The sequence below is a fragment of the Physeter macrocephalus genome, chromosome 5, assembly GCF_002837175.3.
Source record: "Physeter macrocephalus isolate SW-GA chromosome 5, ASM283717v5, whole genome shotgun sequence".
Taxonomy (NCBI): Eukaryota; Metazoa; Chordata; class Mammalia; order Artiodactyla; family Physeteridae; genus Physeter; species Physeter macrocephalus.
The window spans coordinates 59,719,464-59,744,495 of NC_041218.1; the positions used below are offsets into that span (position 1 = coordinate 59,719,464).

The 25,032-nt window shown below is 42.9% G+C and overlaps 2 protein-coding genes across 4 annotated transcripts in view; one reads left to right on the forward strand and one right to left on the reverse strand.

Annotated features, from left to right (window-relative positions):
* SGCE (sarcoglycan epsilon) overlaps positions 1-6,611 on the reverse strand; it is a 68,214-nt gene extending 61,603 nt beyond the window's left edge. The window contains exon 1 of one of the 2 annotated variants that reach the window (XM_007105296.2): positions 6,432-6,611. In XM_007105296.2, the coding sequence (XP_007105358.2) occupies positions 6,432-6,468 (37 nt within the window). In that variant the 5' untranslated portion in view covers positions 6,469-6,611. The remainder of the gene's footprint in view (positions 1-6,431) is intronic. The other variant, XM_007105295.4, reaches the window with a different exon arrangement.
* A 181-nt stretch (positions 6,612-6,792) lies between these two features.
* On the forward strand, positions 6,793-20,060 carry PEG10 (paternally expressed 10). Of its 2 annotated transcripts, none has more exons than NM_001291373.2 (2): positions 6,793-7,048; positions 13,703-20,060. In NM_001291373.2, exon 2 carries the CDS (start codon positions 13,824-13,826, stop codon positions 14,904-14,906), a length of 1,083 nt encoding a protein of 360 aa, NP_001278302.1. In that variant the 5' UTR covers positions 6,793-7,048; positions 13,703-13,823; the 3' UTR covers positions 14,907-20,060.
* The last annotated feature ends 4,972 nt before the right edge of the window (positions 20,061-25,032 follow it).

A 25,032-nucleotide genomic window follows, 5' to 3' on the forward strand; every position in this document is an offset into this window, starting at 1 on the left:
TCATCGTTGAGCATTTCTCTCTCGGAAATATGAGCTTAGCTCAGGAACGCCTGTGGCATCTTCAGCAACTGGGAACCCAGCCATCACAAGTTGACTGGTGTATTACTACTATCCCACAAAAGTGCACGACACTTTTATAAAAGAGAGAGAAAATAAAAAGAGGAGAAACTTGTTCAACATTAAAAATACACTTCACATAGTCAGGGTTAGCTTGACCATATATCTGACCTAACAATTTGAGTGGAGGAGAAAGTTCTGGGTGTGGGGAGAAGAGGCAGGAGTAAAAGAGGCAGGAAAAAGTTGGTTTAAAAAGATGACTAAAGAATGTTCTCTTCTTTCTTCACATTTCTCATCAGAGTCTTAGTTTTCAAGGGTCAGGGGCATAAAAATCGTTGCTACGGAGTCAGATGTGTTACAGGTTATCACTTCTTAGAAGTGGGGTCCTGTGTGCATACTCTACAAATTAATTTTGAGCAATCACATTTTCAAAGTTAGAGATGATAATCAAAATAAACAATCAATAGGCAGATGGATGGAGAGGAAAGAAAAATCTGTCCCGAGACGTGTTTGAAACACTAAGACTGGCAGTCAGAAACGAGGCTAACTTGAACGGAAGAGAAGTTAAAAGAGCACAGGGGCAGCAGCTACTTTTGATTGAAAGGTTTTATTTTCTATTGAAAAGCTAAAAATTGTAACTGTTAAGTATTGCAAGGACATATGGGGGGGGGGGACTGCAGAAGGGAGAATGGCTCCACATTTCCCCTGAGTAAGAGGCTCCAGCAGCTGAGGTCTCAGCTGGCCAGCAGCGGTCCACTACCCCTTAACCCAGGGCACCCCCCCAGACATCTGCAGCCACTCTGCCTGAGAAGCCCGTTCTCAGCAAGCAAGAAACACCAGGAAAGGAACAACTCTAGGAAGCAAGTTAAAGCCAGGATAATTCACGGGGTGGGGGGGTGGGGTGGACTTTACTTCTCAGATTTTCATGTTTGAAATGAAATGAGAAGAGAGGAAAGAATGTGTTAAAATGTCCTGTTGCAGCTACTTTCAAGTTGTAAGAAATCAACCTGCAACACATAGGACTATTCTTTTTAGTTGATCAGAAAAAATAAAAAAATGTTTCCATCACAAGTATCTTTGCTATCCTACACTAAAATGTTATCATGGCCTTCAAATTAAATATTCATTACAAGAAAGGTAAATGTTTCTGATACTTTAAAATAAGAGACCAAGTAAAGGTGTTAAGTTGATTCCCTTCCTGAGCTGCACTGTTAGAAAGGTCTCAAGTTGAAATCCATCTCTACCTTTCACCCACTGCAGCTAGATCTGCTTTCTGAAGCAGACAGAAGAGAGTTTACGTCTACTTTTAGTCTTCAAGCTAAACATTTCCAGACCCTTGGAGGATACCTCCTATGACAGGATTGCCAGACCCCTCACCATCCCCATGGACTGTTCTGGAAGTTGTCTACTTTGTCAATGTCTCTCTTTAAACGTGACAGCCAGAAATGGACACAATACTACAGATGTGGTTAATTAGAGCAGGGTACTGTTAATTTTTGTGACATATGACACTACACTATTATCGGAATCTAAATTTGATATTTTTGTACCAGTTCATACTAACTGTCCTTTTCCTCAAAAACTGCCAGCATGTAAAGTCACCTCCTTCCTTACACACCAATGAATTAGGATGCATTTACTGCTATAAAATATATTTTTGAATAGCACTACAGCCTACTTAAACCTTGTTAACTCTAAATTCTGTTGTCTATTTGTAACAGTTAACCTTTTTTCAAGTCAACCATGGATTTTAAAGCAAGCAGCTTAGACCTTCATCACAGTTATCCACAAAAATGTTGAAAAAGAGAAGACCCAGGGCAAAGGTTTGTGATCCTTCACTAGGGACCGCTCCCAGACCCAAACCCAGTAAACCCCACACCTGGTGGGTACTGGTTCAGCCTGCCTCATGCTCACAAAGCAATCCTGCTAGTCTAACACAGCATCTCACACACAAGAGCATCCTAAAGCCTTGACAAATGCTGAGCTGAAAGCAAGATTCACTTATCTTTCAAAGCAAAGTGTAAAAAATCTACACATGTTAAAATTATAGTCATGTAAAAATATATATGCACATGGAACAAAGACTAGAAGGGAAGAAACATCAATGGAAATGTTTCTTCTAGTGTCAGAAGGTGGAGATTGTTTTTCTTCAATACTGTCTTTACTATAGTTACATTGATTAAAAAAACTGAATTTTGCTTAGACAGAATTTTGCTTGGAAGCAGTTCGGAAGCAGTTCACGTGGAACAACTTTAAGAGCATTGAGACGCTATCTGATTCTACCAACCTGAAAAATACTTGTTGATCTTTAGAAACACCAGCTTCCTTTTCTGAATTATGCACTGATGCTTTTCGCTTAATATTTTTAGAAATCAGGGAGATAGCAAACTGGAGAACTGGATCCTAAAGTTTAGAAAAAGCCTGGATGTCATGCATGTGTGTGTGTGCCCAAGTGTCTATCTGTTGATGTTTGTCCGTCTATCTGCCTACCCATGTCTATCTGTCTTTCTATCATGACTGTCTCTCTGTCTCTGATGGAGAGATTGGAAAGGATAGAAAGAAAAAAATCACAATGTTAATATTTCTGTGAAGCTCTGGACTTAAACAGAGCTCCAGACCAAGAATCTCTAACGGACACATAAACCCATGTCATCTATTAACTTAGAGTTCTTTTTTACACTAAGAGTAGGAAATAAGACCAACAATAGAATTTACACTTGGGTGTTTAGAACTGACTTAACGGTAAGTTTTAAGAAAAGGGATCAGATAGAGTAAGTGCGGACAGTTAGTAAAAAAGAAAAAGAAACAAAGTAGCTGGTTATTTTGGAGAAAATGTGATCCATAAATACTGCACTTATTACAATCCCAACCAATCTGAATATCTGATTGAGAATTTTTTAACATGTCAGGGTTTCTTCAATGCTTCAACACTTTGTTTGGAGCATGGTTTTTATCAGTGAAAACCAGTGCTAGAAACGAGATACGTGTTACTTTTCTCTCTCATCGGTTTTCTCACTGTCCCTTGATAATTTTCAATGTCTGAGAGACAAGTGAAAATTCCGCTTTGCTTAGAAAAACAATTTGTCCACCATACTAGAATTTAAACTAAATAAATGAGGTAAATCAACAGTTTTTGGATTTATGGCAAACTCTTATATTAAATGGATAAAATGATCAAGTACTAAGTCCAGTTAATATTTGACAGCTGAAAATTTTACTTTGCTTAGAAATAAATTTTTCCTAATATACTAAAAGGTAAACCAAATGCATGTGGTAAATCAGCAGATTCATAGAGCCACAGCAAATTGTCATCTAAAATAGATAAAATGTCTGACTAGAAAGTCCAGTTATTATTTGACAAGTGAAAATTCAACTTTTTTGTTTTGTAATACAATTTTCCCACCACCCAAGAAATTAAGCTAAACATATAAGGCAAATCAACAGCTTCACAGATACATGGCAAATTGTCTTAAATAAATAAAATGTCCAATTAGAAACTCTAGCTATTAATTTGACAAGTGAAAATCCCACTTTGTTTTGAGATACAATTTTCCCACTACACTAGAAGTTAAAATACAGATGGTAAATCAACAGCTTCACAGATCCACAGGAAATTCTCATAAAAATGGATTCAAATGTTCAGATACAATGCCCAGTTATTATTTGATAAAGTATATAATGCACATTAGCACCTCTTTTTGCTTTGCGTGTAATCTTGTGCAAAACGGGTAAGAAACAAACAACAATGGGAACAAATATCTGAGAAAATCCAAAATTCACTTATGATATCAAATGTCAAGAAAGTGTTTTAAATTCCTGTCTATTAAGTTGGGGGTGGTTTTAAATGTAGTTTTGTTGCTTTAGGTAACATGTTATCTCAAGTATTTATCTATTAACATTGTATTTTTGTTTTTATGTTTAACATTGTTTTGTTGCTTTAGATTAAAAAGTTTTATCAAAACTACTTATCTACTGATGTTGTTTTCCTTAGAAAAATCTATTTCTGGACAAAAATTATTTCATATGTAGAAGAATAAAAAACACAAGGAAATATACCAAGTGATTACTATATGTATGTTAGAATAGTGAGATCAGAGGAAACTCTCTATTCTTTGGTTTTAAATATTTCCGTACTAATGTTGTTCATTTAAAATTTTGATTAGAAAAAGTAATTAATACTATTTCCTTTTAAAAAAACTCTGCAAATTTAATGTTATTTAGATAGTTAAGGCTCCTTGAAGAGAAAAAATGGAGGAAATTAATTTGATCCCATTTTCAATTTTTAGAAATTATACATGTGCAACTCTGTGAAAAATGTATATTATTTAGGCACATATATATGCATAGATAAAGTAGAGCCCATAATGTTTACTGGGGTTATTGCAGGATGAAGAGATTACAGGTGATCTTGATTTTCTTCTTGTTTTTTTTTTCCAGTTTTCTGGAGTTTTTCTTCCCTAAATTTTGTACAATGAATAGGAATTACTTTTATTATGATAAGGATAATACTAAAGCTGTTTTTTTTCACACACCCCCCCAAAAAAATCCTGGCTAACATTGGAAAGAAAAATTCAAATAGGTTCAAACTTGTTCAAACTTTAAAAGTCTTGGGATAGATTTTTAAACCTGAATTTTCTCTATCACCTATACTATTTATTAATTTCATTTTTTAGAAAAAAGAATGTCTATCAGTCAACAAACAAGTAGATGAAGTAACTTTCCTGGATTAAATATGCTAAGAATTTGACAGTCCGGTGGTCACCGGAACAGTATTCTAGCATACATAAGAAATCCTGAAATTATTCTACATTGCAGAAAAGAGTGAACATCCTAAACATTAAAAGGCACTAGGCACTTCTAAACAGTATAATTATGTTCACCCAACTTCCTAGAAAAATATCTTTCAGTGTTGGTAATCTGCACTTCATTCATTCACATATCTGATAGTCAACATTTTATTTCTGATTAAAAAGTAGAATCTAAATAAATGTGCTACAGTTTTGTTTACTCCTAGAAAGGCTCGCTTTAACTGAGATCTCTGCCATCGTATCATCTACAATGGGTCAAATTCTTATCTATCCTCCTACAATGGGTCAAATTCTTATCTATCCTCTATGTATAAAATAATCTGTAGCAACGTTACTGAAATATGCTCAGTTTTAGCCTTTATATACAAATGTGTCTCATCTGTGTTTCAGGAACCTCACTCAGTTGTAGGCAATTGGTTTTTCATTTTAAACTTCTTTTACTAAGATTATCAACAGATTGTCCCTTTTCTCAGTGCCTAACACTCTGAGGCACTTAAATGGAAACCCACGTTAAGGCTTTTTTTCCAGCATCCTTCCTCATCAGTATTTTAAAGTCTTGTAACTCATTGCAATTTTCTCTAACGTAAAATATATATGTTTATACGTATAAATATACACAAATATTTGCGGCCGAATCTCGGCAACACGCTTCAACAGATTAAATATGCGGTAACCGTGACTAAATGTATTCATTCACCCTACAAGATTTAGAAAAATGTAATGTTGCAGAGAGATCTAGGTCTCTGCGTAAACCTCGTAATCACCACCACAAGGCCGTAGCTGGGAGCCTCCGAAGCCCGCCAACTACACTGGAGGCATCCACAGCTGTTTCTAATCGTTTTTGCTTTCTCGAAATAGTGCACTTGGTGGGGCAAACCGTTCTGTTTGCAGCATCTCTGGCCCCCAGCCGAGGTTAACCCTGACCTCAACAACCCTGTTTGGCTCCTAGCGTTTCATGATGCCTTTTACCTGCTCCGCAAAACCTAAGAAAAACGAGATTTCCGTCGCCGAGAAATTCGCTTAGAAAGAGGGGAGAATTAGGCGTTTCAAATGCACATTTTTGTGTTCTCTCCAGATCGGATTCAAGAAAAGGAAAAAAAGATGCGTTTGTGTAGAGAGGGGCGCAGCTTGACACCCATTTCCTACGGCGCACCTCTGGGCCGCAGAGCGCCATTCGCGGGGTAAGCCACAACCCCCCCCCCCCAAATGGTCAACGACCCCCAGCTCTTTGAGGCAGGGATCGGGAGAGGTTCACCACCAGGACTGCTGGGGGTGGGTGGGGAGCAATGGGAATGGAAATTGGAGATGGAATTTCGGCGCCTCTGGGTCAGGGAGGGGCCCGCGGGGGGCGCGGAGAAAAAAGGCCAGGGGTCAAGCCTGGTAGGGGACGCACAGGGCCCGGGAAGTGGGGTGCGGGGCGTCCTGGAGGAGGGGTGCACCTGGGATTCCGCAGCAAGAGGGGATGATGCCCAGAAAATGCACCCGGGTACCCAAAACCCCGAGCGGGGGATGGGGAAGCGGCGGCCTGTTGGCCCCAGGACCTCCCGTCGCGCGCGGGCCACTAACCTGTCAGCAAGAAGGTGCCAGTGGTCGCGGGGCTCATCCTGCGTGTCCCCCGACACTGTCCCGTCCAAGCACAAGGGTCTCCCAGCTCCCACCACCAGGGCAATTGTATTCTTGGCCTGCCTAAGCCTGCCGTCCTCGATTCTCCCCTCCCCTCCCTTTCTTCTTTCCTCCCAGCTTGGCCAGTTCAGCATCAGCATCCTGCACCCCCTCCTTAATCCCGTGCTCCCTCTAGCGGCGGGCCAGTGTAGCGTGGCCATCGCCCCCACCCCCATCTCCCCCATCCCCCAGCCCCCATCCCCTCCGCCCCCGCTCCCCCCTCCGCCCCCCTAACCCGCGGAGCACGCTGGGATTTGGCGCCCCCCTCCTCGGTTCAGCCTATATAAGGCTCCCAGTCGGCGCTCTCGGTACACGCGCTTCAACTTCGGTTGGTGTGTGTCGAAGAAACCTGACTACGGCCCGAGGAGACCAGCGAAGAGAGACCACCGAGCCTCGCGAAAGGTCCGCTGAGCGGGCTCGCGTCCGGAGCCACTCCGGGCTGCCGAGCACCCAGCGGAGCCCACGCCTGGCACAGGTGTGGGACCCCGTCCTTAGTGTCTTCGCAGAGGAGTCCTCGCGTGGTGAGTATGCGGTGAGGATGTTTCTTTTTTTTTAAGATTACATTCATTCCCCCTTCTTATCGGGAGGTGCGGGAAATGGAGTAGCGCCCGGAATGTCTCCACGCACACCTTGTCACGCCTTCACTGGCTGTGCCCCAAAACTGCGTGGAGAAACCTAGCCTTCAGGGCTTTGATTTCCAGAACCTAAGTCCAGATACGGACTGTAGATACATATGAGCTGCGGACAAACATGAGCTGCAGACGGACATGAGCTACAGACCAATTTGCAAATGCGCTGCAAAGTGATATGCACTACAAACTAATTGGCGCTTCAAATGCGCTACAAACTGATGAGCGCTTCAAATGCGCTACGGTCGGATGGGCGCTTCAATGCGCTACAGACTGATGGATGCTTCTTTGCGCTAAAACCAGTATGAACTGCAACGATATGTGAGCCGCAGACTGATGACTGATTTGCGCTGTAAATGCGCTACAAAATCTGAGCTGTAGAAAATCAGCGCTACAAAAATGATAACGATTAGCACAACAGCGCTTCATTGCGCTACAAGACACAGGAACCGCAGAGGTACATGAGCTGCGGAACAATTTACACCTAAAATGCTCTACAAAGTAATAACAGCTGCAGAGGTACACAAGCTGCACTGTTTTGCGCTACAAAGAAACCAGCTGAAGCGCACATGAACTGAAGAGTAAGATTACTCTGTCTTCTTGGAGGAACCCCACCCTTTGTCTCTTACACACCTTTTGGAATGGCTCCCACTATGTTTCTCTACAGGACGGTTCTCTGCATGATGGTGCTGTTAGACAAAATGGAGCCCTGGGCAAAAATTAGTGTTTAACATTCTGCCCACACCATTCCTGCTATGGCAGTGGAGTGGAAGGGCGCTGACTTGAGCGTAAAAAATCTTGTGGTGGTGGCAGAGCGGGCTGCTTTGCCTAGTTGCGCTTGATTGAAGTGGCGGTATAGTTGTAGTGGTGGCGCGAATTAGCGTCCAGCAACAGTTTGTGGAAACTGTTGGTTTGCTTAGTCTTGGAAGGCGCGGGGTGGTGGTGGGGGAATTGGATCTGGGGGTGATTGCTCTTGTTGCATGAAATGAATCTGCCTGTTGGAGGCTGGTGGGAGGGGCTTGGGGAGGGGGGAATCCTGGGAGAGGCATGCAGCCAGTCTCAGACCTGCCCCGCCCATCCTAGCGCGCCTTCTCTGCAGCATCTCCTCGGAACAGGCTTAGCACCTCCCAGCGCCTACTCAGAGCGCGCCTCCTCTGCGGCGCGCCTTCCCAGAGCGCGCCTTCTAGACCCTGCCTCCCCAGACCCCGCGTCTCCCCAAGCCCGCCTCCTCTGAGGCGGTTCCTCTAGACCCCGCCTCCTCTGAGGCGGTTCCCCTAGGCCCCTCCTCCCTCTGAGCCCCCCTTCTCTGGAGTGGCTCCTCCAGACCTCTCAAAACTTGGCCCCGCCCTGAACCAGCCTCTTCTGGGCTGGCCTATGGCCCCACCTCCCCAGGGCCCACCTGCGCCTGCGCAATGTGAGCCCCCACCCCTCCCATCAGGTACCCCTCCTTTGCGCCTGCGTCTTCGCTGCCTGCGCCTGGCTGCACAGCCCAGCTCTCCTGCGGTTTCGCTGCTGCGGTTTCTCTTCTGCGCCGGTTTTGCTTTTTATCCACGTGTCTAATAAATATAAGAATAAATAAGAACAATTAACAACAATAGTAATTATACATGGTATTAATAAGCATGTTGCATATGTTAAATAACATAATCCCACAATTTAAACTCCTGATAGTGGCTTATGAAGGGTGCTTCCAAGCTGACGTGGCTGGCGCCTCTAAAGGCAATCTAGCTAAATGTTTTTACTGCAAATGAAAAATAAAATATTTTAAATACTTTTAACATCATTAAATTTTAAGAGCCTATGGCCCCACCTCCCCAGGGCCCACCTGCGCCTGCGCAATGTGAGCCCCCCACCCCTCCCATCAGGTACCCCTCCTTTGCGCCTGCGTCTTCGCTGCCTGCGCCTGGCTGCACAGCCCAGCTCTCCTGCGGTTTCGCTGCTGCGGTTTCTCTTCTGCGCCGGTTTTGCTTTTTATCCACGTGTCTAATAAATATAAGAATAAATAAGAACAATTAACAACAATAGTAATTATACATGGTATTAATAAGCATGTTGCATATGTTAAATAACATAATCCCACAATTTAAACTCCTGATAGTGGCTTATGAAGGGTGCTTCCAAGCTGACGTGGCTGGCGCCTCTAAAGGCAATCTAGCTAAATGTTTTTACTGCAAATGAAAAATAAAATATTTTAAATACTTTTAACATCATTAAATTTTAAGATTTTTTAAATCTTAAAAAATTAAAAATTTAATTTTTTAAAACTAAAAAACTCAAGTGTTTTTTGACACACTAGTGGACCTTTGTGGTGGGACCTACTGGAATCAGATGCTTTGGTGGCTACAAAATAAAGAACAACTTGAACTTTGTTTCACAGGAGTTTTAAGTGACTTTGTTGGTGCTACTCGCTTGGCCTCTGAGCGAGGATGAGGTGTTTATCTGGATTTTTTTTTTTTGGAATTTTAGGGGATTAGCCCTGGCTAACTTGCCTACATAATTGTGCCTGACACATTGTAGGCACAATTTAATGTTCATAAAATAAGTGTTAAATGACCAGAGTAAACTGGTTTATTCAGTGTCTTCCTCGGTGTCTGCAGTTGTTCTCTGGTTTTTTGCACCTAGCTATTTCCTATGGTGTTTTGCTGTCCTGGGTTGTCCAAGACATTGCTTGCCTTATCTCTCTCTCATTCAACAGGATATATTATTTTAAAGCATTTTTAAGCTCCAATAATGTAAGCAGTAATTATAATTCAAAGCAGCTAAATTAATTCAAAACACTCAAAATAATTAGCTTTTTTATAAACTAAAAAGCAAAAGCTAATTATTTAAATTTGGGGCAAGTGGATTATTTAATGGTACATAATTGTCATTTAAAATTTGCGTAACGTAACAAAGTGGTTACATGAGAAAATATAGATTGAAGGCTTTAGCTGGCATTTAAAAATATCTATATGAAACAAATTTATAGCTAACTGCCAATCCGCTATTTATGTTTCTAACTAAATGAAGAAATTTTAAAACCAGGTTCCATATATTAGAAACCATGAGCCAGGACTCTTACAGGGGCATTTAGAAGCACTGGCTCCCAAAAACCTGTCACACCCCACCAATCACCCCTCCCCGCAGCCCCCAACAAGTATACAATCTATGGATAACATGTGCTAATCATAATTACACCTTTCAGTAAGTCCCCAGGCCCCTTTTACCCACCTTGCCACCCTGACCCCTCTTCTCTTCGGAATTTGTGTCTGCATTTTAAAGAGGTTCGAAACAATGGTTTGAAAAAATGTGCATATTATTAGAATTTGCGCTTCGCAAATAGTACTCATAGCTCTCAAAAAGAAATGTGGACGTCAAATGTAAAACAATTAAGCACTGTTTAATGAAGTGTCATTTACTAGTGCGATGTTTAATATATGGCGGGTTTTGGCTACTTTTGCACTTTGGTGTGTTTGTAGGGGGGTTGCGGGGGATAGAAAGTTTCAAAAGTCATTGTGAAGACTCAAAGATGAAGCAACTGTCTTTACTTCTTAAATAGAGTAATACTGAACTCTTTTTCATGTGTAAAGGTGGCATCTGTCCCAGGGAGCTTAGCTTTATGCTGTGTGTCCTTCCAGGTTTTAGGCACAGGGCCTCTTGACCCACCTCCCCAGTCCAGCCCCTACTAAGGGGGTGTTTAAGGAGCCATAGTCCTATATTCAAGTCAAGTTACCGTTCTCCTGTTCCCATGTTAACTGGTGCTCCAATTGCTGTTTAAACATTTGTAAACTTTACTTACACTGTTGACTTGCCTGCCCACTGCCCTATCACTTTTAATGGTTAAACGACTCTGTTCTGGGCAGTTAACTCTTTTAGGACTTAGAGTCCCACCCCAAAATTACAAACCCCGGGGGTGGAGGCCTTAGGCCTGATATTGGTAAAAGTTAAGGACCTCAAACTGGTGATCTCGTAGGTAAAAAAAAGGCCCTGAATTTGTTTGACCAGCACTGTATTTAAAAATTTTACAAGAATTAAAAGATGGGGGGGGGGGCAGTATGCATCCCCAAGTTAAATAGTTGCAGGCCCTTCCTGTTTTCCTATCTCCAGTCTCTTCTCACCTTTATATTACCTTCCTGTCACCAAAAGCATTTGAATTTTAAACTCTTATTGATCTTCTGTTTCCTTAGACAATACAGTGATTGTTTGCTGATTTCCTAATGTACTGTTATTTCTCTCCTATCATTGTGTTTTGCAGATGTGAAAACCATCAGACCTGGGCCGCATTAAAGCCCACCCCAGTGACTGTGATTGACATATAGGTTGTTAACCTTCCTGACCTGGGTCACGCTGCTCCAGGCCATGCTGTGAATGCCTTTTCAGAAGTCTTGTCTCTAAGTTTTTAAAGTATTAGTGTCTTGATGACAGAAGTGACACCTGAGTCACCTGACCTGCACTTATTAGTTGCTTTTTAATGGGACATTAAAACTCTTAAGTTTAATTAATAAAAATTGCATTATTTTGTGACCTCATATTCTGAGTGTCACCGATATAATTGTCTTTAAGCAGCTGGAAATGAAACAATGTCACAGGCTATGATGTGTTAATTACATCTTCTGATTTTTTTCTAAACTTGAAGATTTTATCTTGCATGTCAACTATTAGTTGTTTCCATAGCCTAAGCTATTAAAGTAATTAAGTAGCATTTAAAACTATTAAAATGGCACAGTAATTCTGTCCCTTAAGGACTCTACTTGCTGTATAGCCACTCCTTGAAGAGGCCATACCCACAGCCCAGGGAATAAGGGAAAATGGCTGTGGATGGCAGGGCTGGGGCAGGGGAGGGGCCTAAAGAATGAGGAGGGGTCTTAGGAAGGAAGGAGGAAGGGGTATTTCTCTACAGCCAGGCATCATGTTTGATTACCATCACTTTTTTTTTTCCCTTGTACACTATTGGTTGAAATATTAGCTATTTTTCACCTAACTTTTCTGAATAACACATTTATCTTTGTGGCTTTATTTTACGTAATTAATTTGGTGTCCATTTTTTACCTTGATGGGTCAGAGAGGAACAGGTGACCAGGACTGCCAAGTTAAAATGAAGTGAATAGGCAGTCTGCCTGCTTTACATATCATATTTTTAAACTTTTGAGCACTTTCCTAGAGTTTTCCAAATATGAGAATTTGATGCCTGTTAAAAAAATCATCAAAGTGTTAAAATAATCACTCTAAATGAATTTAACCCTATTTCCAGGAGGTACACAGGCCCTGTGTGCTGTTTATTATATGTGTGATTTATTGTCACCCTACCCATAATTAGGACATTTAATCCCCCCGTCCCCTCCCCCCCCCACACACACAGTCACTCACCCCACTAGGAGTGACCCATCCCACTCTCAATTACAAACTTTTGGGTGGGGCTGTATTGACAAACCTTGTTTAAAAACCTGGGATTGCACGCTGGTGACCTGCAGGTCTAATGAGGCCCTGGATTTGTCTGACCAACACAGTATTTAAAAAAAAAAAAAAAAAAAATTAGTATCTTTAGTGGGATGTGCATACCCAGGTTGCAGCCCCTCCCTGTTTTAATCGCAGCCTCATTACACAGAAATTTAAAGTTTCTGTTCTTTATTAATAACTTTATTAATATCAGCTGACAGTTATTGAATACTCACTATGTGTTTTACCTGCATTAATTAATTAAATCCTTATTATAAGTTTGAGGTACACTATTATTGGGCTTCTTTGAATCCCATTTTATAGCCCAGCTACTCCTAGGAGACGTCAATTAATATTTGTTGATTGACTGCATAATAAGGAGGGAAACTGATATACACAGGTTGCTACTCATTGCCATTTCTGTCCCAAAGGGAATTCTCTTTGGGAAATCAAATTATGGTCCGAAAAGTAATTTAGACAATCCCACTGGTTTGGTGGCAGTTGTTTGTTTTGATGACTAGTTGCCTTCTCTGTAGAGGTGGATCAGGGTCACGACAGTGGGCCAGAGTGCCCCTCTCCCCCCAGGTTGATGAATACAGGCATTGTGATTTTTAACTCACCCCCCCTTCTTTCTCTTGGTTTTCTATTGGCTGGAATAGTAGCAACTTTTCAGGTAACTTCTCTTATAATAAACAGTTATAATTTTGACGTTATTTTGTGTAACTTTTCCACTATCAATCTTTGCTTGAAAGTTTCTTGCTCTGCGCTCTCCTTATAAAACTTCTTGTTTGCAGTGTCTCCTCATTCTTTATTAGTCAGCAAAGGTCATAGTGCTGTTGATACAGTTGTGTATTGTTGAATCATGATGAACAGGTGATTCTTGAGGAGGAAAAAGTCATTCGGACATCAAAAAGTAGGATGCTTTTCATTATCTACTGTCCTATTGATTAATATCTTTTTTGCAGGGCTTTTGTCTGTTTAACTATTGATGTGAGCAAGTAGAACAAAGAGATGCTTTAAATACTCATGTATTTAGAGTACTTTAGTAGATACTTTAAATGAGAAAATCTTCTTTGTATTGTGGTGTTTTAAATGTATATGTTGAATTTATGCTTTTATCTTCACTTACAGAAACAGAAAGCTTCTGAAAACCAAAAGGCGAAAGGGTGGAAGAGGAGGCCAGGATCCAGGCCTCCATCCCCACCGGAGTGAAGCTACACCTGGGAGGTCTCCTCCCACCCCACCTCTCACCCTGGGGCCCGACTGCCCACCTCCTCCTCCTCCACCTCCCCCCAACGATCCTGCCTCCCCCTCCAACTCCCCCTGCAGCGGCCAAAGAGGCCAGTACAACCCCAACCTGGCCGAACGAAGGAGGGAGGATCTCTCTGAAGAGATCAACAACCTCAGAGAGAAGGTCATGAAGCAGTCTGAGGAGAACAACAACCTGCAGAACCAGGTACAGAAACTCACAGAGGAGAACACCTCCCTCCGCGAGCAGGTGGAGCCCGCCCCTGAGGAGGAGGAAGATGACATTGAGCTTTGCGGAGCTGCAGCCGCTGCTGCCCCAGCCACTCCGATCGAGGAAGAGAGCCCAGAAGACCTTCCCGAGAAGTTTGACGGCAACCCAGACATGCTGGTGCCTTTCATGGCCCAGTGCCAACTCTTCATGGAAAAGAGCACCAGAGATTTCTCCGTTGATCGCGTGCGCGTCTGCTTCGTGACAAGCATGATGACCGGCCGTGCTGCCCGCTGGGCCTCCGCCAAGCTCGAGCGATCCCACTACCTGATGCACAACTACCCAGCCTTCATGACCGAAATGAAGCATGTCTTTGAAGACCCTCAGCGGCGCGAGGCTGCCAAACGCAAGATCAGACGCCTGCGCCAAGGCATGGGGTCAGTCATCGACTATTCCAACGCTTTCCAGATGATCGCACAGGACCTGGATTGGAACGAGCCTGCCCTGATTGACCAGTACCACGAGGGCCTCAGCGACCACATTCAGGCGGAGCTGTCGCGCCTCGAAGTCGCCAAGTCGCTGTCCGCACTGATCGGCCAGTGCATCCACATCGAGAGAAGGCTGGCCCGGGCAGCTGCCGCCCGCAAGCCGCGCTCCCCGCCACGTGCGCTGGTGATGCCTCATGTCAACAGCCACCACCAGGTAGATCCGACCGAGCCCGTGGGAGGTGCCCGCATGCGCCTGACCCAGGAAGAAAAAGAAAGACGCCGAAAGCTGAACCTGTGCCTCTACTGTGGGAATGGAGGTCACTATGCCGACAACTGTCCTGCCAAGGCCTCGAAGGCTTCACCGGCGGGAAACTCCCCGGCCCCGCTGTAGAGGGACCTTCAGCGACCGGGCCGGAATTAATAAGGTCCCCACAAGATGATGCTGCTTCATCGCCACACTTGCAAGTGATGCTCCAGATTCATCTTCCAGGCAGACACACTCTGTTTGTCCGAGCCATGATCGATTCTGGTGCTTCCGGCAACTTCATCGATCATGAATACGTTGCCCAGAATGGCATTCCTCTGAGAGTCAAGGACTGGCCAATACTTGTAGAAGCGATTGATGGACGTCCCATAGCATCGGGCCCAGTTGTCCACGAAACGCACGACCTGATCGTCGACTTGGGAGATCACCGTGAGGTGCTGTCATTCGATGTGACTCAGTCTCCGTTCTTCCCCATTGTCCTAGGAGTGCGCTGGCTGAGCACACACGATCCCAACATCACGTGGAGCACCCGATCGATCATCTTCGATTCCGAATATTGCCGATACCATTGCCGGATGTACTCTCCGATACCACCCACGCTCCCACCACCAGCACAACCGTCATTCTATTACCCAGTGGAAGGATACAGAGTTTACCAACCCGTGAGGTATTACTACGTCCAGAATGTGTACACTCCAGTAGATGAAAACGTCTACCCAGACCACCGTCTGGTTGACCCTAACATAGAAATGATCCCTGGAGCACACAGTATTCCCAGCGGACACGTGTACTCACTGTCGGAACCCGAAATGGCAGCTCTGCGAGATTTTGTGGCCCGAAACGTGAAAGATGGGCTCATTACTCCCACCGTGGCACCCAACGGAGCCCAAGTTCTCCAAGTGAAAAGGGGGTGGAAACTGCAAGTTTCTTACGACTGCCGAGCTCCCAACAATTTCACCATCCAGAATCAGTATCCTCGACTCTCTATTCCAAATTTAGAAGACCAAGCTCACCTGGCGACGTACACTGAATATGTACCTCAAATACCAGGATATCCGACTTACCCTGCATATGCCACGTACCCGACCTACCCGGTAGGATTCGCCTGGTACCCCGTGGGGCGAGATGGACAGGGGCGATCGCTCTATGTCCCCGTGATGATCACCTGGAATCCGCATTGGTACCGCCAGCCACCGGTGCCTCAGTACCCACCGCCGCAGCCGCCGCCGCCGCCCCCGCCGCCGCCGCCGCCACCGTCTTACAGCACCATGTAAATACGCATCATATCCTTCAGGATCTCTGCCCTCGAAATGAACTCCTGTTCAGCTTCTCAATCAGTGACTGCATGCTAAATTGGGCTATTGCACCTTCAGACCAACCTGAGGCACAGGTTTTCTCTGAAACGGCTACAGAAGGTCAGGGCCACCCTGGACTGGGGCACATCCTAAAGCACCAATAGACCTCCACTGTTTGGTGGGAGTGACAAAATATTTACCAACAAATTATCTCTGTTTTCCACCTTAACTGCCAGTCTAATGAAAATTCGTAATAAGTTTACTTCCCAGCAAACCCTGGAAGCCTGGGTTTTACCTGCTGAAACCTCTGTCACCATATGAATTTTTGGCTGCCAGGTTCCTCATTTAATAGTTACTGAGAAGCTGATGCAAACACAGGAAATGCTGTTTTCTTTATGGAGGGGGAGACAAGGAGGAGGAGGACATGACTTTTCTTGCAGTTTCGGTACTCTCTTTACATCTTTGGAGGACCGAGGCCTTATTAAGGAAGCCACAATTATTGGTGCAGTGTGAAACGGCTTCCATGATCTTTTTGCTGCACCCTTTGAAACTTCACCATCTTCAAACTCCACTTTCATGACGCAAGGAGCAGCAACTCGACCGGTATCCCCCAGGAGCAGGCAAAACGCCTGCAACAGAAACACCTCAGGCCTCGGAAGGAAGTACGCTTAGATGGACGTTGGCATGTCTGAGTGTGCCTTCACATCCTGGTGCAAATCACATGTACCCAATAACTCTGGCTTTGTCACAACACCTTACCATCACCATGCCAGCAATGGCTTCCACAAAACCTTAAACCTGGTAACCAGAGACTATTGGTGGCTCCAGGTGTGTTAGATGTTTGTGAAATGTGCTCACCTCTCAGTCATGTATGAGGGCTAATGAGTAGCAAATCAAAAGGACTCCTAAATCCCTGTACCCAACTCTTAAAGGGGAGAATCAGAGTTAATGTTACCACCTTGACCTGGAACTTCAGAAAGAATTTTCAAGAGCGTTGTTAATTGGCTGGAAGAGCATCACCTGAAGTCTTGGGAGCATCTATCCATGTCTCTGCCTCCATATGCATCTGGGCATTTCATCATCAGTCCCCTCACTAGACTGTAGCACTAGGATGCTTAGGGAGGGGGAATGATTTTAGCACCCTCTAGGGGATGGAGCTGATAAGCTGCCAAGGAATGAAAGGCCTCCGAAAGCAACTCAAAGCAACAGACAACACAAGAGTTGTCTTCAATCCAGTGACATCAGCTGGTGTCTCCTGGACGCTTTGTGCTAACCTGGGACTGCCTGACTTCCTTTAGCCTGGTCCCTTGCTACTACCTTGAACTGTTTGTCTAACCTCTCTCTTTCTGTTTACTACTGCCACTGACCCTGCTGCAGGATTTGTGTCATCCTTCCTGCCTGGCTGCTGAGACTCTATTTTGCTGCCATGCATGGAGAAGAAAGAGGCAGGCTTCTCGGAGCATGTGTTTCAACACACAGTCTCCAACAGTTTGAGCAGTAGAAAAACAACATGGTGTATATTTCAAATTGCCTGTCATGAAGAGGAGTCTAATGGTGAAGTTTCACTTTTCATCAACATCATCTTTCACATATTCATTATCACCCACCCTTATCCTTGCATGTTTAAATACTTAAAAGTTTTAGCTGTAGGTTGATAGTATACTTTTAACAGTGTTTTAAAGTGGTGACTCTGCTTTCAAAAGTTATTTCCATTGAATTACAAAGTACTATCCAAGTCTTATTGTTAAATTAATTAAAATTGATAAGTAAGGTAGTGTAAAATATTTCTTTACTGTGAACTCTTACAACACTGTGAATGAGAGGCTCCTCAGAACTGGAGTACCTGTATAATAGTTCATCCTGTTCATCTTCAAACTTCTGTTTTAACATCATCCATAATTTCAATTTTTTTTTGATTGGGCCTTTAAAAACTCACACAAAATGATATACAAATTCAAGGAAGATACCTAATTGGCTATTTAATTCAAAACAACTTTTCCTTTTTTTTTTTTTTTTTTCCAATGAAAGCAGAAAGCTTGTCAGTCACTCGTGTTTTAGAATAATTACTTTTTAAATGGTGCGTTTGTGCTTCTGGACTTTTTGAAGCGTCACTTCAGTTTACCTCAGATACCAATCCATCCTCCATACATTTGAATTTAAGTTGTTCTGTGTCAGATTTACAGTTGTCAATTGATCTTCAAGCTGCAGAGGGCCTAGAAATGGGCTGTTGTCTGCAGCCCCGGCATGTGCACTTGGACATTTGCCATCACTACAAGCAGAAGTCTGGAAATGTGGCAACAACAACTGTCAGGGAGAGCATGGTGGTGTGGGTAAACAACTCACGGATGAAGTCCCTGACACGCTTTTGGCTGTTTCGTAAAGCTTGTGAAAACCTGTTTGGCAGTGTGTACTATGCTCTATAACTATATATGCTATCTAGAAGTGTAGGTGTTAAGGATAAGTAATCTCAAATTTATCCTGTAGAATCAGAATTTTATTAAGTTTCCTTTCGCTCATGTGATTTATTTCATTGCTGTTGATCAACTTTATTTTAATTGAATACTTTACAATTTTTTTGGCATTTCCCAACAAAATGCCTTATTCATCAGAAAGGGGAAAGCAAAGAATTAAATCTCTAAAGAAGGTGGAAAGGGAGCAAAATAGAAACAAAGGAGATAAATAAATTAAAACATCAAAATTATGAAGCAAAGCCAACAGTCTACCTTTTGAAACAAATTGGCAAAATTGATTTGACTTTTGGCCCAAATTTTCAGTGTTAATTTAAAAAATCAAGGAAGAAGGTATAAGCTCCCATTGTTAGGCGGACGTGGAGAGAACTAGCTAAGGTCACCATGTTAGGTTGTTGAAACGGAGGAAGTTTACATAAATTTCTGAAGGGTCAATTTAGTTTGAGCAATGAGGTATTTGTATTACATACTGGAAAATGGAGAATTAGTTGGAATAAATCATGTGAGCTAGCACAGTGAACTTGCAGGTGCACAAAATAAGAGGGGCACATCTACATAGTGCAGTCTGGATTTCTGTTTAAGTTTGCAGGTACCTCTTGGACTCCTGAATTGATCCAGTCATCATCCACCACAGAGGTCTAACATCAGATAGAATTCCAAGATTGGCAACAGAGAACACTCTGCTAGAAAGACCTGGGCAGAGATAAAGGACCACCTGCAGAGATGAAGAGCCTGATGGGAACCATGCTGCGTTTTCATCTTAAAGAAAGACTGCACATCTGTTGGGACTGAAAGTTCTTTGTTGTTTCAGATTGTAGAATGCTATCAAATTGGTCTGTGGAAAATTGCATTGTTTTTATTTCTTCGTGTAATCAGTATAAGTAATTGGGGATATATATAATCATAAGTATTTTAGAGTGGGAGGGACTATTAAGTAATCTTAAGTGGGTGGGATTAGTTAAAAAGCATGATATAATGTATTAGATATCTCTGTAAGTGGACATGTGTACTTACTTGTGATCCCTTACCCTATGATTGCTACCCCTAAAGATTTCAAATAAATTCGGAGGGAACTGCAGGGAGATCAATCTTTTTAGGGCTGTTGAACATGGATTAAAACCTAGTGGGAGAAAGTTCAAAGATGATTGGATAAATAATTTAATAGAGCCTCTCTGCCCTGGGTATTCACTCCAGGGATTGAGATTGTAAACAAAGCCTTTAGAGAGTTAGGATAGATAGATGCCCTTTGAGAAGCTGTTGCTGGAGTGAAATTGATAATGATGGATGGTAAAGATTCATGGAAGTTACAGGAAAGTGATGAATAAGAACCATTGCTTATACCCCTGTCAGTAGCCCTCCTCCTTACCCCTGCCCCTTTTCCCTAACTCTACACCTCCTACCTGTCCCTGCCCTTCCCCATTTTATTGATGTTTTCTCTTTACTCTGTATTTCTATTTACTAATATTGTATTGATGTTAGAGTAAAAATTCAATAAAGATTTAGTGGTTAAGTGCAAACTGTGTCTCGATCATTTCAGCATACACTGGCATAAAGTGAACAGGGTGGGGGGGAGGACAGGAAAAGGGGAGAGGGAGAGGGGGAAGGAGGAAAGGAGGGAAGGAGGGGGAGAGGGGGAAAGGAAAGCAGGGAGGGGTGAGGAAGGGGGGAGAGGGGGAAGGAGGAAGGAGGGGTGGAGAGAGAGGAGAAGGGAGGGTGAAGGAAGAAGGAGGAGTTAGGAGGGTAGGGGGTCTAGAGGATGGGGTTGGGGATGCGAGGGGGGGGAAGTGGGGAAGTGGTGAGGGTAATATAATGAATACATCAATCAAGCAACCCAGTATCCATTATTTACCCAGAATACTCCAGGAAATCAACGAAATCATTCCTGCTGCAAACATTAATGTATAAAATAAAGCCACACAATAGTGACTCTATGGACATAATAAAAAAACTTTTTAAGCTGCAAAACTTTAACATATAAATTAAATCCACACAATTAATAGAGATTCTACTGACGTATAAAACTTTTATATAAATTTTACTTGGGATATTTGAGGTTTATTAATAGAAAATTATTAAAACTTTAGTGAGGACAAAAAAATACCAAATATAGTCAGGTATGATGTGCAGAGAAATTAGGATACAGATGTTTTTAATGCCAAGTAACACCAAATACCAGAGTGATCATGAAAGTTATCTAAGGAAAAGTGACAAATGAGGTTCATGAGGCACTCAACCTATCAAATTTCAAAACATAATAACAGAGTTGTAGAATAATAGGCTGCATATAGAAAACCTGAACTAAATGTATAATGGTAATCATTTCACAATATATGTAAGTCAAACCATTATACTGCATACCTTAAACTTATGTCAGTTATATCTCAATAAAACTGGAAAAAAAACCAACAGATTGCCAGCTTCCCCTCTCCTTAGAAAAAGAAAACCTGAAAAAGGAACTCTTAATGATGTGCCAGTTTTGAAGAGTTATTGGGTTCATGTGACATGGTGATGACATAAACAGTCGTTTATTGGGAATTACACATGGGAGACGATGACTAAATGGAATGATCTGGGGTAATGATGGACACACAACCTAAAAACTCTCACCTTGGAAGCACACTATCCTGAATAGTTACACATCCAGCCCAGAGTTCACAAGGCCTCCAAGGTGTGCTGGCTGGTGGGTGGAACTGGCACAATTGGTAGTGGGGCACAAATGCTTGCTTTGGGGGGTGGGGGTTACTTATAACGTAGACAATATGGTGTTAGAGCTATTAACCAAACCACTTTGAAAGGAAACTGAAGTACCCTATATATTCCTGTTTTGTTACACCTAGACTCCTCCCCTTTCTGACCTCCACCTCTCTTCCTAAACCACATGATTAAACAAAACTTAAGGGAAAACACACAGATTATAAAAACATAAAAGCAATTAAACATTATGTGGAGAAGAACTGCTTTTGATCCATACCTCAAAAAATACACTAATGAATTCCAGATAAATCAAGAACTACAAAAAGGAAGAAGCTAATGGCAGAAGAGGGTAAACAAAATTATTCATGGAATCATAATGGCAATCAAAATTAAGACCAGTGGTTTTGAATTCATAAAGAACTGCACAACATAATGAAAAAAAATATGGTACACACCTATAAAATATGTGATAACTAACTTATTACCCAAGAATCTAATATTTTCCTGGAGAAATTAAATACCCAACCCCCAACCTTTACTCATTTTCTGGCTTTTAAAAAAATATATAAATCTAGATGGATAAATAAATAAATAAATAATAAAGGTGTGTGTGTGTGTGTGTGTGTGTGTGTGTGTGTGTTCTGGCTTCCCTGAATATATATAGAGAACAATCTACATGGATAAATAATAAATAAGTAAATAAATAAATATGTCTGTGTGTGTCCTGGCTTTCTTGAATATACATAGAGAAGAATCTAGATGGATAAATAGTAAATAATAAATAAGTGTGGAGAGGAGCTTCAAGATGGCAGAAGAGTAAGATGCGGAGATCACCTTCCTCCCCACAAATACATCAGAAATACATCTACATGTGGAACAACTCCTACAGAACACCCACTGAACGCTGGCAGAAGACCTCAGACCTCCCAAAAGGCAAGAAACTCCCCACAAACCTGGGCAGGGCAAAAGAAAAAAGAAAACACAGAGACAAAAGAATAGGGACGGGACCTGCACCTCTGGGAGGGAGCTGTGAAGTCGGAAAGGGTTCCACACACTAGAAGCCCCTTCACGGGCGGAGACTGCAGGTGGCAGAGGCGGAAGCTTCAGCGCCACGGAGAAGAGCGCAGCAATAGGGGTGCGGAGGGCAAAGCGGAGAGATTCCCGCAGAGGATCGGTGCCTACCAGCACTTACCAGCCCGAGAGGCTTGTCTGCTCACCCGCTGGGGCGGGGCGGGTGCTGGGAGCTGAGGCTCGGGCTTCTCTCGGAAGCCGGGAGAGGACTGGGGTTGGCAGCGTGAACACAGCCTGAAGGGGTTAGTGCACCACGGCTAGCCGGGAGGGAGTCCGGGAAAAGGGCTGGAGCTGCCGAAGAAGCAAGAGACTTTTTCTTGCCTCTTTGTTTCCTGGTGCACGAGGAGAGGGGATTAAGAGCGCTGCGTAAAGGAGCTCCAGAAACTGGTGCGAGCCACGGCTATCAGCGCAGACCCCAGAGACGGGCATGAGACGCTAAAGCTGCTGCTGTCGCCACCAAGAAGGCTGTGTGTGAGCACAGGTCACTCTCCACACCTCCCCCACCCCGGGAGCCTGTGCAGCCCGCCACGGCCAGGGTCCCGTGATCCAGGGACAACTTCCCCGAAAGAACTCACGGTGTGCCTCAGGCTGGTGCAAAGTCACGCCGGCCTCTGCCGCCGCAGTCTCGCCCCGAATCCGTACCCCTCCCTCCCCCGGCCTGAGTGAGCCAGAGCCCCCTCATCAGCTGCTCCTTTAACCCCCTCCTGTCTGAGGGAAGAACAGACGCCCTCAGGCAACCTACACGCAGAGGCGGGGCCAAATCCAAAGCTGAACCCCAGGAGCTGTGTGAACAAAGAAGAGAAAGGAAAATCTCTCTTAGCTGCCTCAGGTGCAGCTGATTAAATCTCCACAGATTTATTGATGATGTACCCTGCATCTGTGGAATACCTGAATAGACAACGAATCATCCCAAATTGAGGAGGTGGACTTTGGGAGCAAAGATATATATATTTTTTTCTCTTTTTGTGAGTGTGTATGTGTATGTTTCTGTGTGTGATTTTCTCTGTATAGCTTTGCTTTTACCATTTGTCCTAGGATTTTCTCTGCCCGTTTTTTTTTTTTGTTTGTTTTCTTTTAAGTATAGTTTTCAATGCTTGTTATCATTAGTGGATTTGTTTTCTGGTTTGGCTATTCTTTCTTTTTTTATAATTACTTAAAAAATTTTAATACTTATTTCTTGTTTTTTATTTTAATAACTTTTATTTTATTTTATCTTCTTCTTTCTTTCTATCTTTTCTTCTCCCTTTTATTCTGAGCCATGTGGATGACAAGCTTTTGGTGCTCCAGCCAGACATCAGGGCTGTGCCTGTGAGGTGGGAAAGCCAAGTTCAGGACACTGGTCCACCAGAGACCTCCCAGCTCCATGTAATATCAAATGGCGAAAACCTCCCAGAGATCTCCATCTCCACACCAAGCCCCAGCTCCACTCAATGACCACCAAGCTACAGTACTGGACACCCAATGCCAAACAACTAGCAAGACAGGAACACAACCGAACCCGTTAGCAGAGAGGCTACATAAAATCATAACAAGGTCACAGACACCCCAAAACACACCACCAGACACTGACCTGCCCACCAGAAAGACAAGACCCAGCCTCATTCACCAGAACACAGGCACTAATCCCCTCCACCAGCAAGCCTACACACCCACTGAACCAACCTTGGCCACTGGGGGCAGACACCAAAAACAATGGGAACTACGAACATGCAGCCTGCGAAAAGGAGACCCCAAACACAGTAAGTTAAGCAAAACGAGAAGACAGAGAAACACACAGCAGATGAAGGAGCAAGGCAAAACCTCACCAGATCTAACAAATGAAGAGGAAATAGGCAGTCTACCTGAAAAAGAATTCAGAATAATGCTGGTAAAGATGATCCAAAATTTTGGAAATAGAATGGAGAAAATACAAGAAACGTTTAACAAGGACCTAGAAGAGCTAAAGAGCAAATAATCATGAACAACACAATAAATGAAATTAAAAATTCTCTAGAAGGGATCAATAGCAGAATAACTGAGGCAGAAGAACGGATAAGTGACCTGGAAGATAAAATAGTGGAAGTAACTACTGCAGAGCAGAATAAAGAAAAAAGAATGAAAAGAATTCAGGACACTCTCAGACAACTCTGGGACAATACTGAATGCACCAACATTCGAATAATACAGGTCCCAGAAGAAGAAGAGAAAAAGAAAGGAACTGATAAACTATTTGAAGAGATTATAGTTGAAAAATTCCCTAAAATGGGAAAGGAAATACTTAATCAAGTCCAGGAAGCACAGAGAGTCCCATACAAGATAAATCAAAGGAGAAACACGCCAAGACACATATTAATCAAACTATCAAAAATTAAATACAAAGAAAAAATATTAAAAGCAGCAAGGGAAAAACAACAAATAATATACAAGGGAATCCCCATAAGGTTAACAGCTGATCTTTCAGCAGAAACTCTGCAAGCCAGAAGGGAGTGGCAGGACATATTTAAAGTGATGAAAGGGAAAAACCTACAACAAAGATTACTCTACCCAGCAAGGATCTCATTCAGATTTGACAGAGAAGTTAAAACCTTTACAGACAAGCAAAAGCTAAGAGAATTCAGCACAACCAAACCAACTTTACAACAAATGCTAAAGGAACTTCTCTAGGCAGGAAACATAAGAGAAGGAAAAGACCTACAATAACAAACCCAAAACAATTAAGAAAATGGTAATAGGAACATACATATC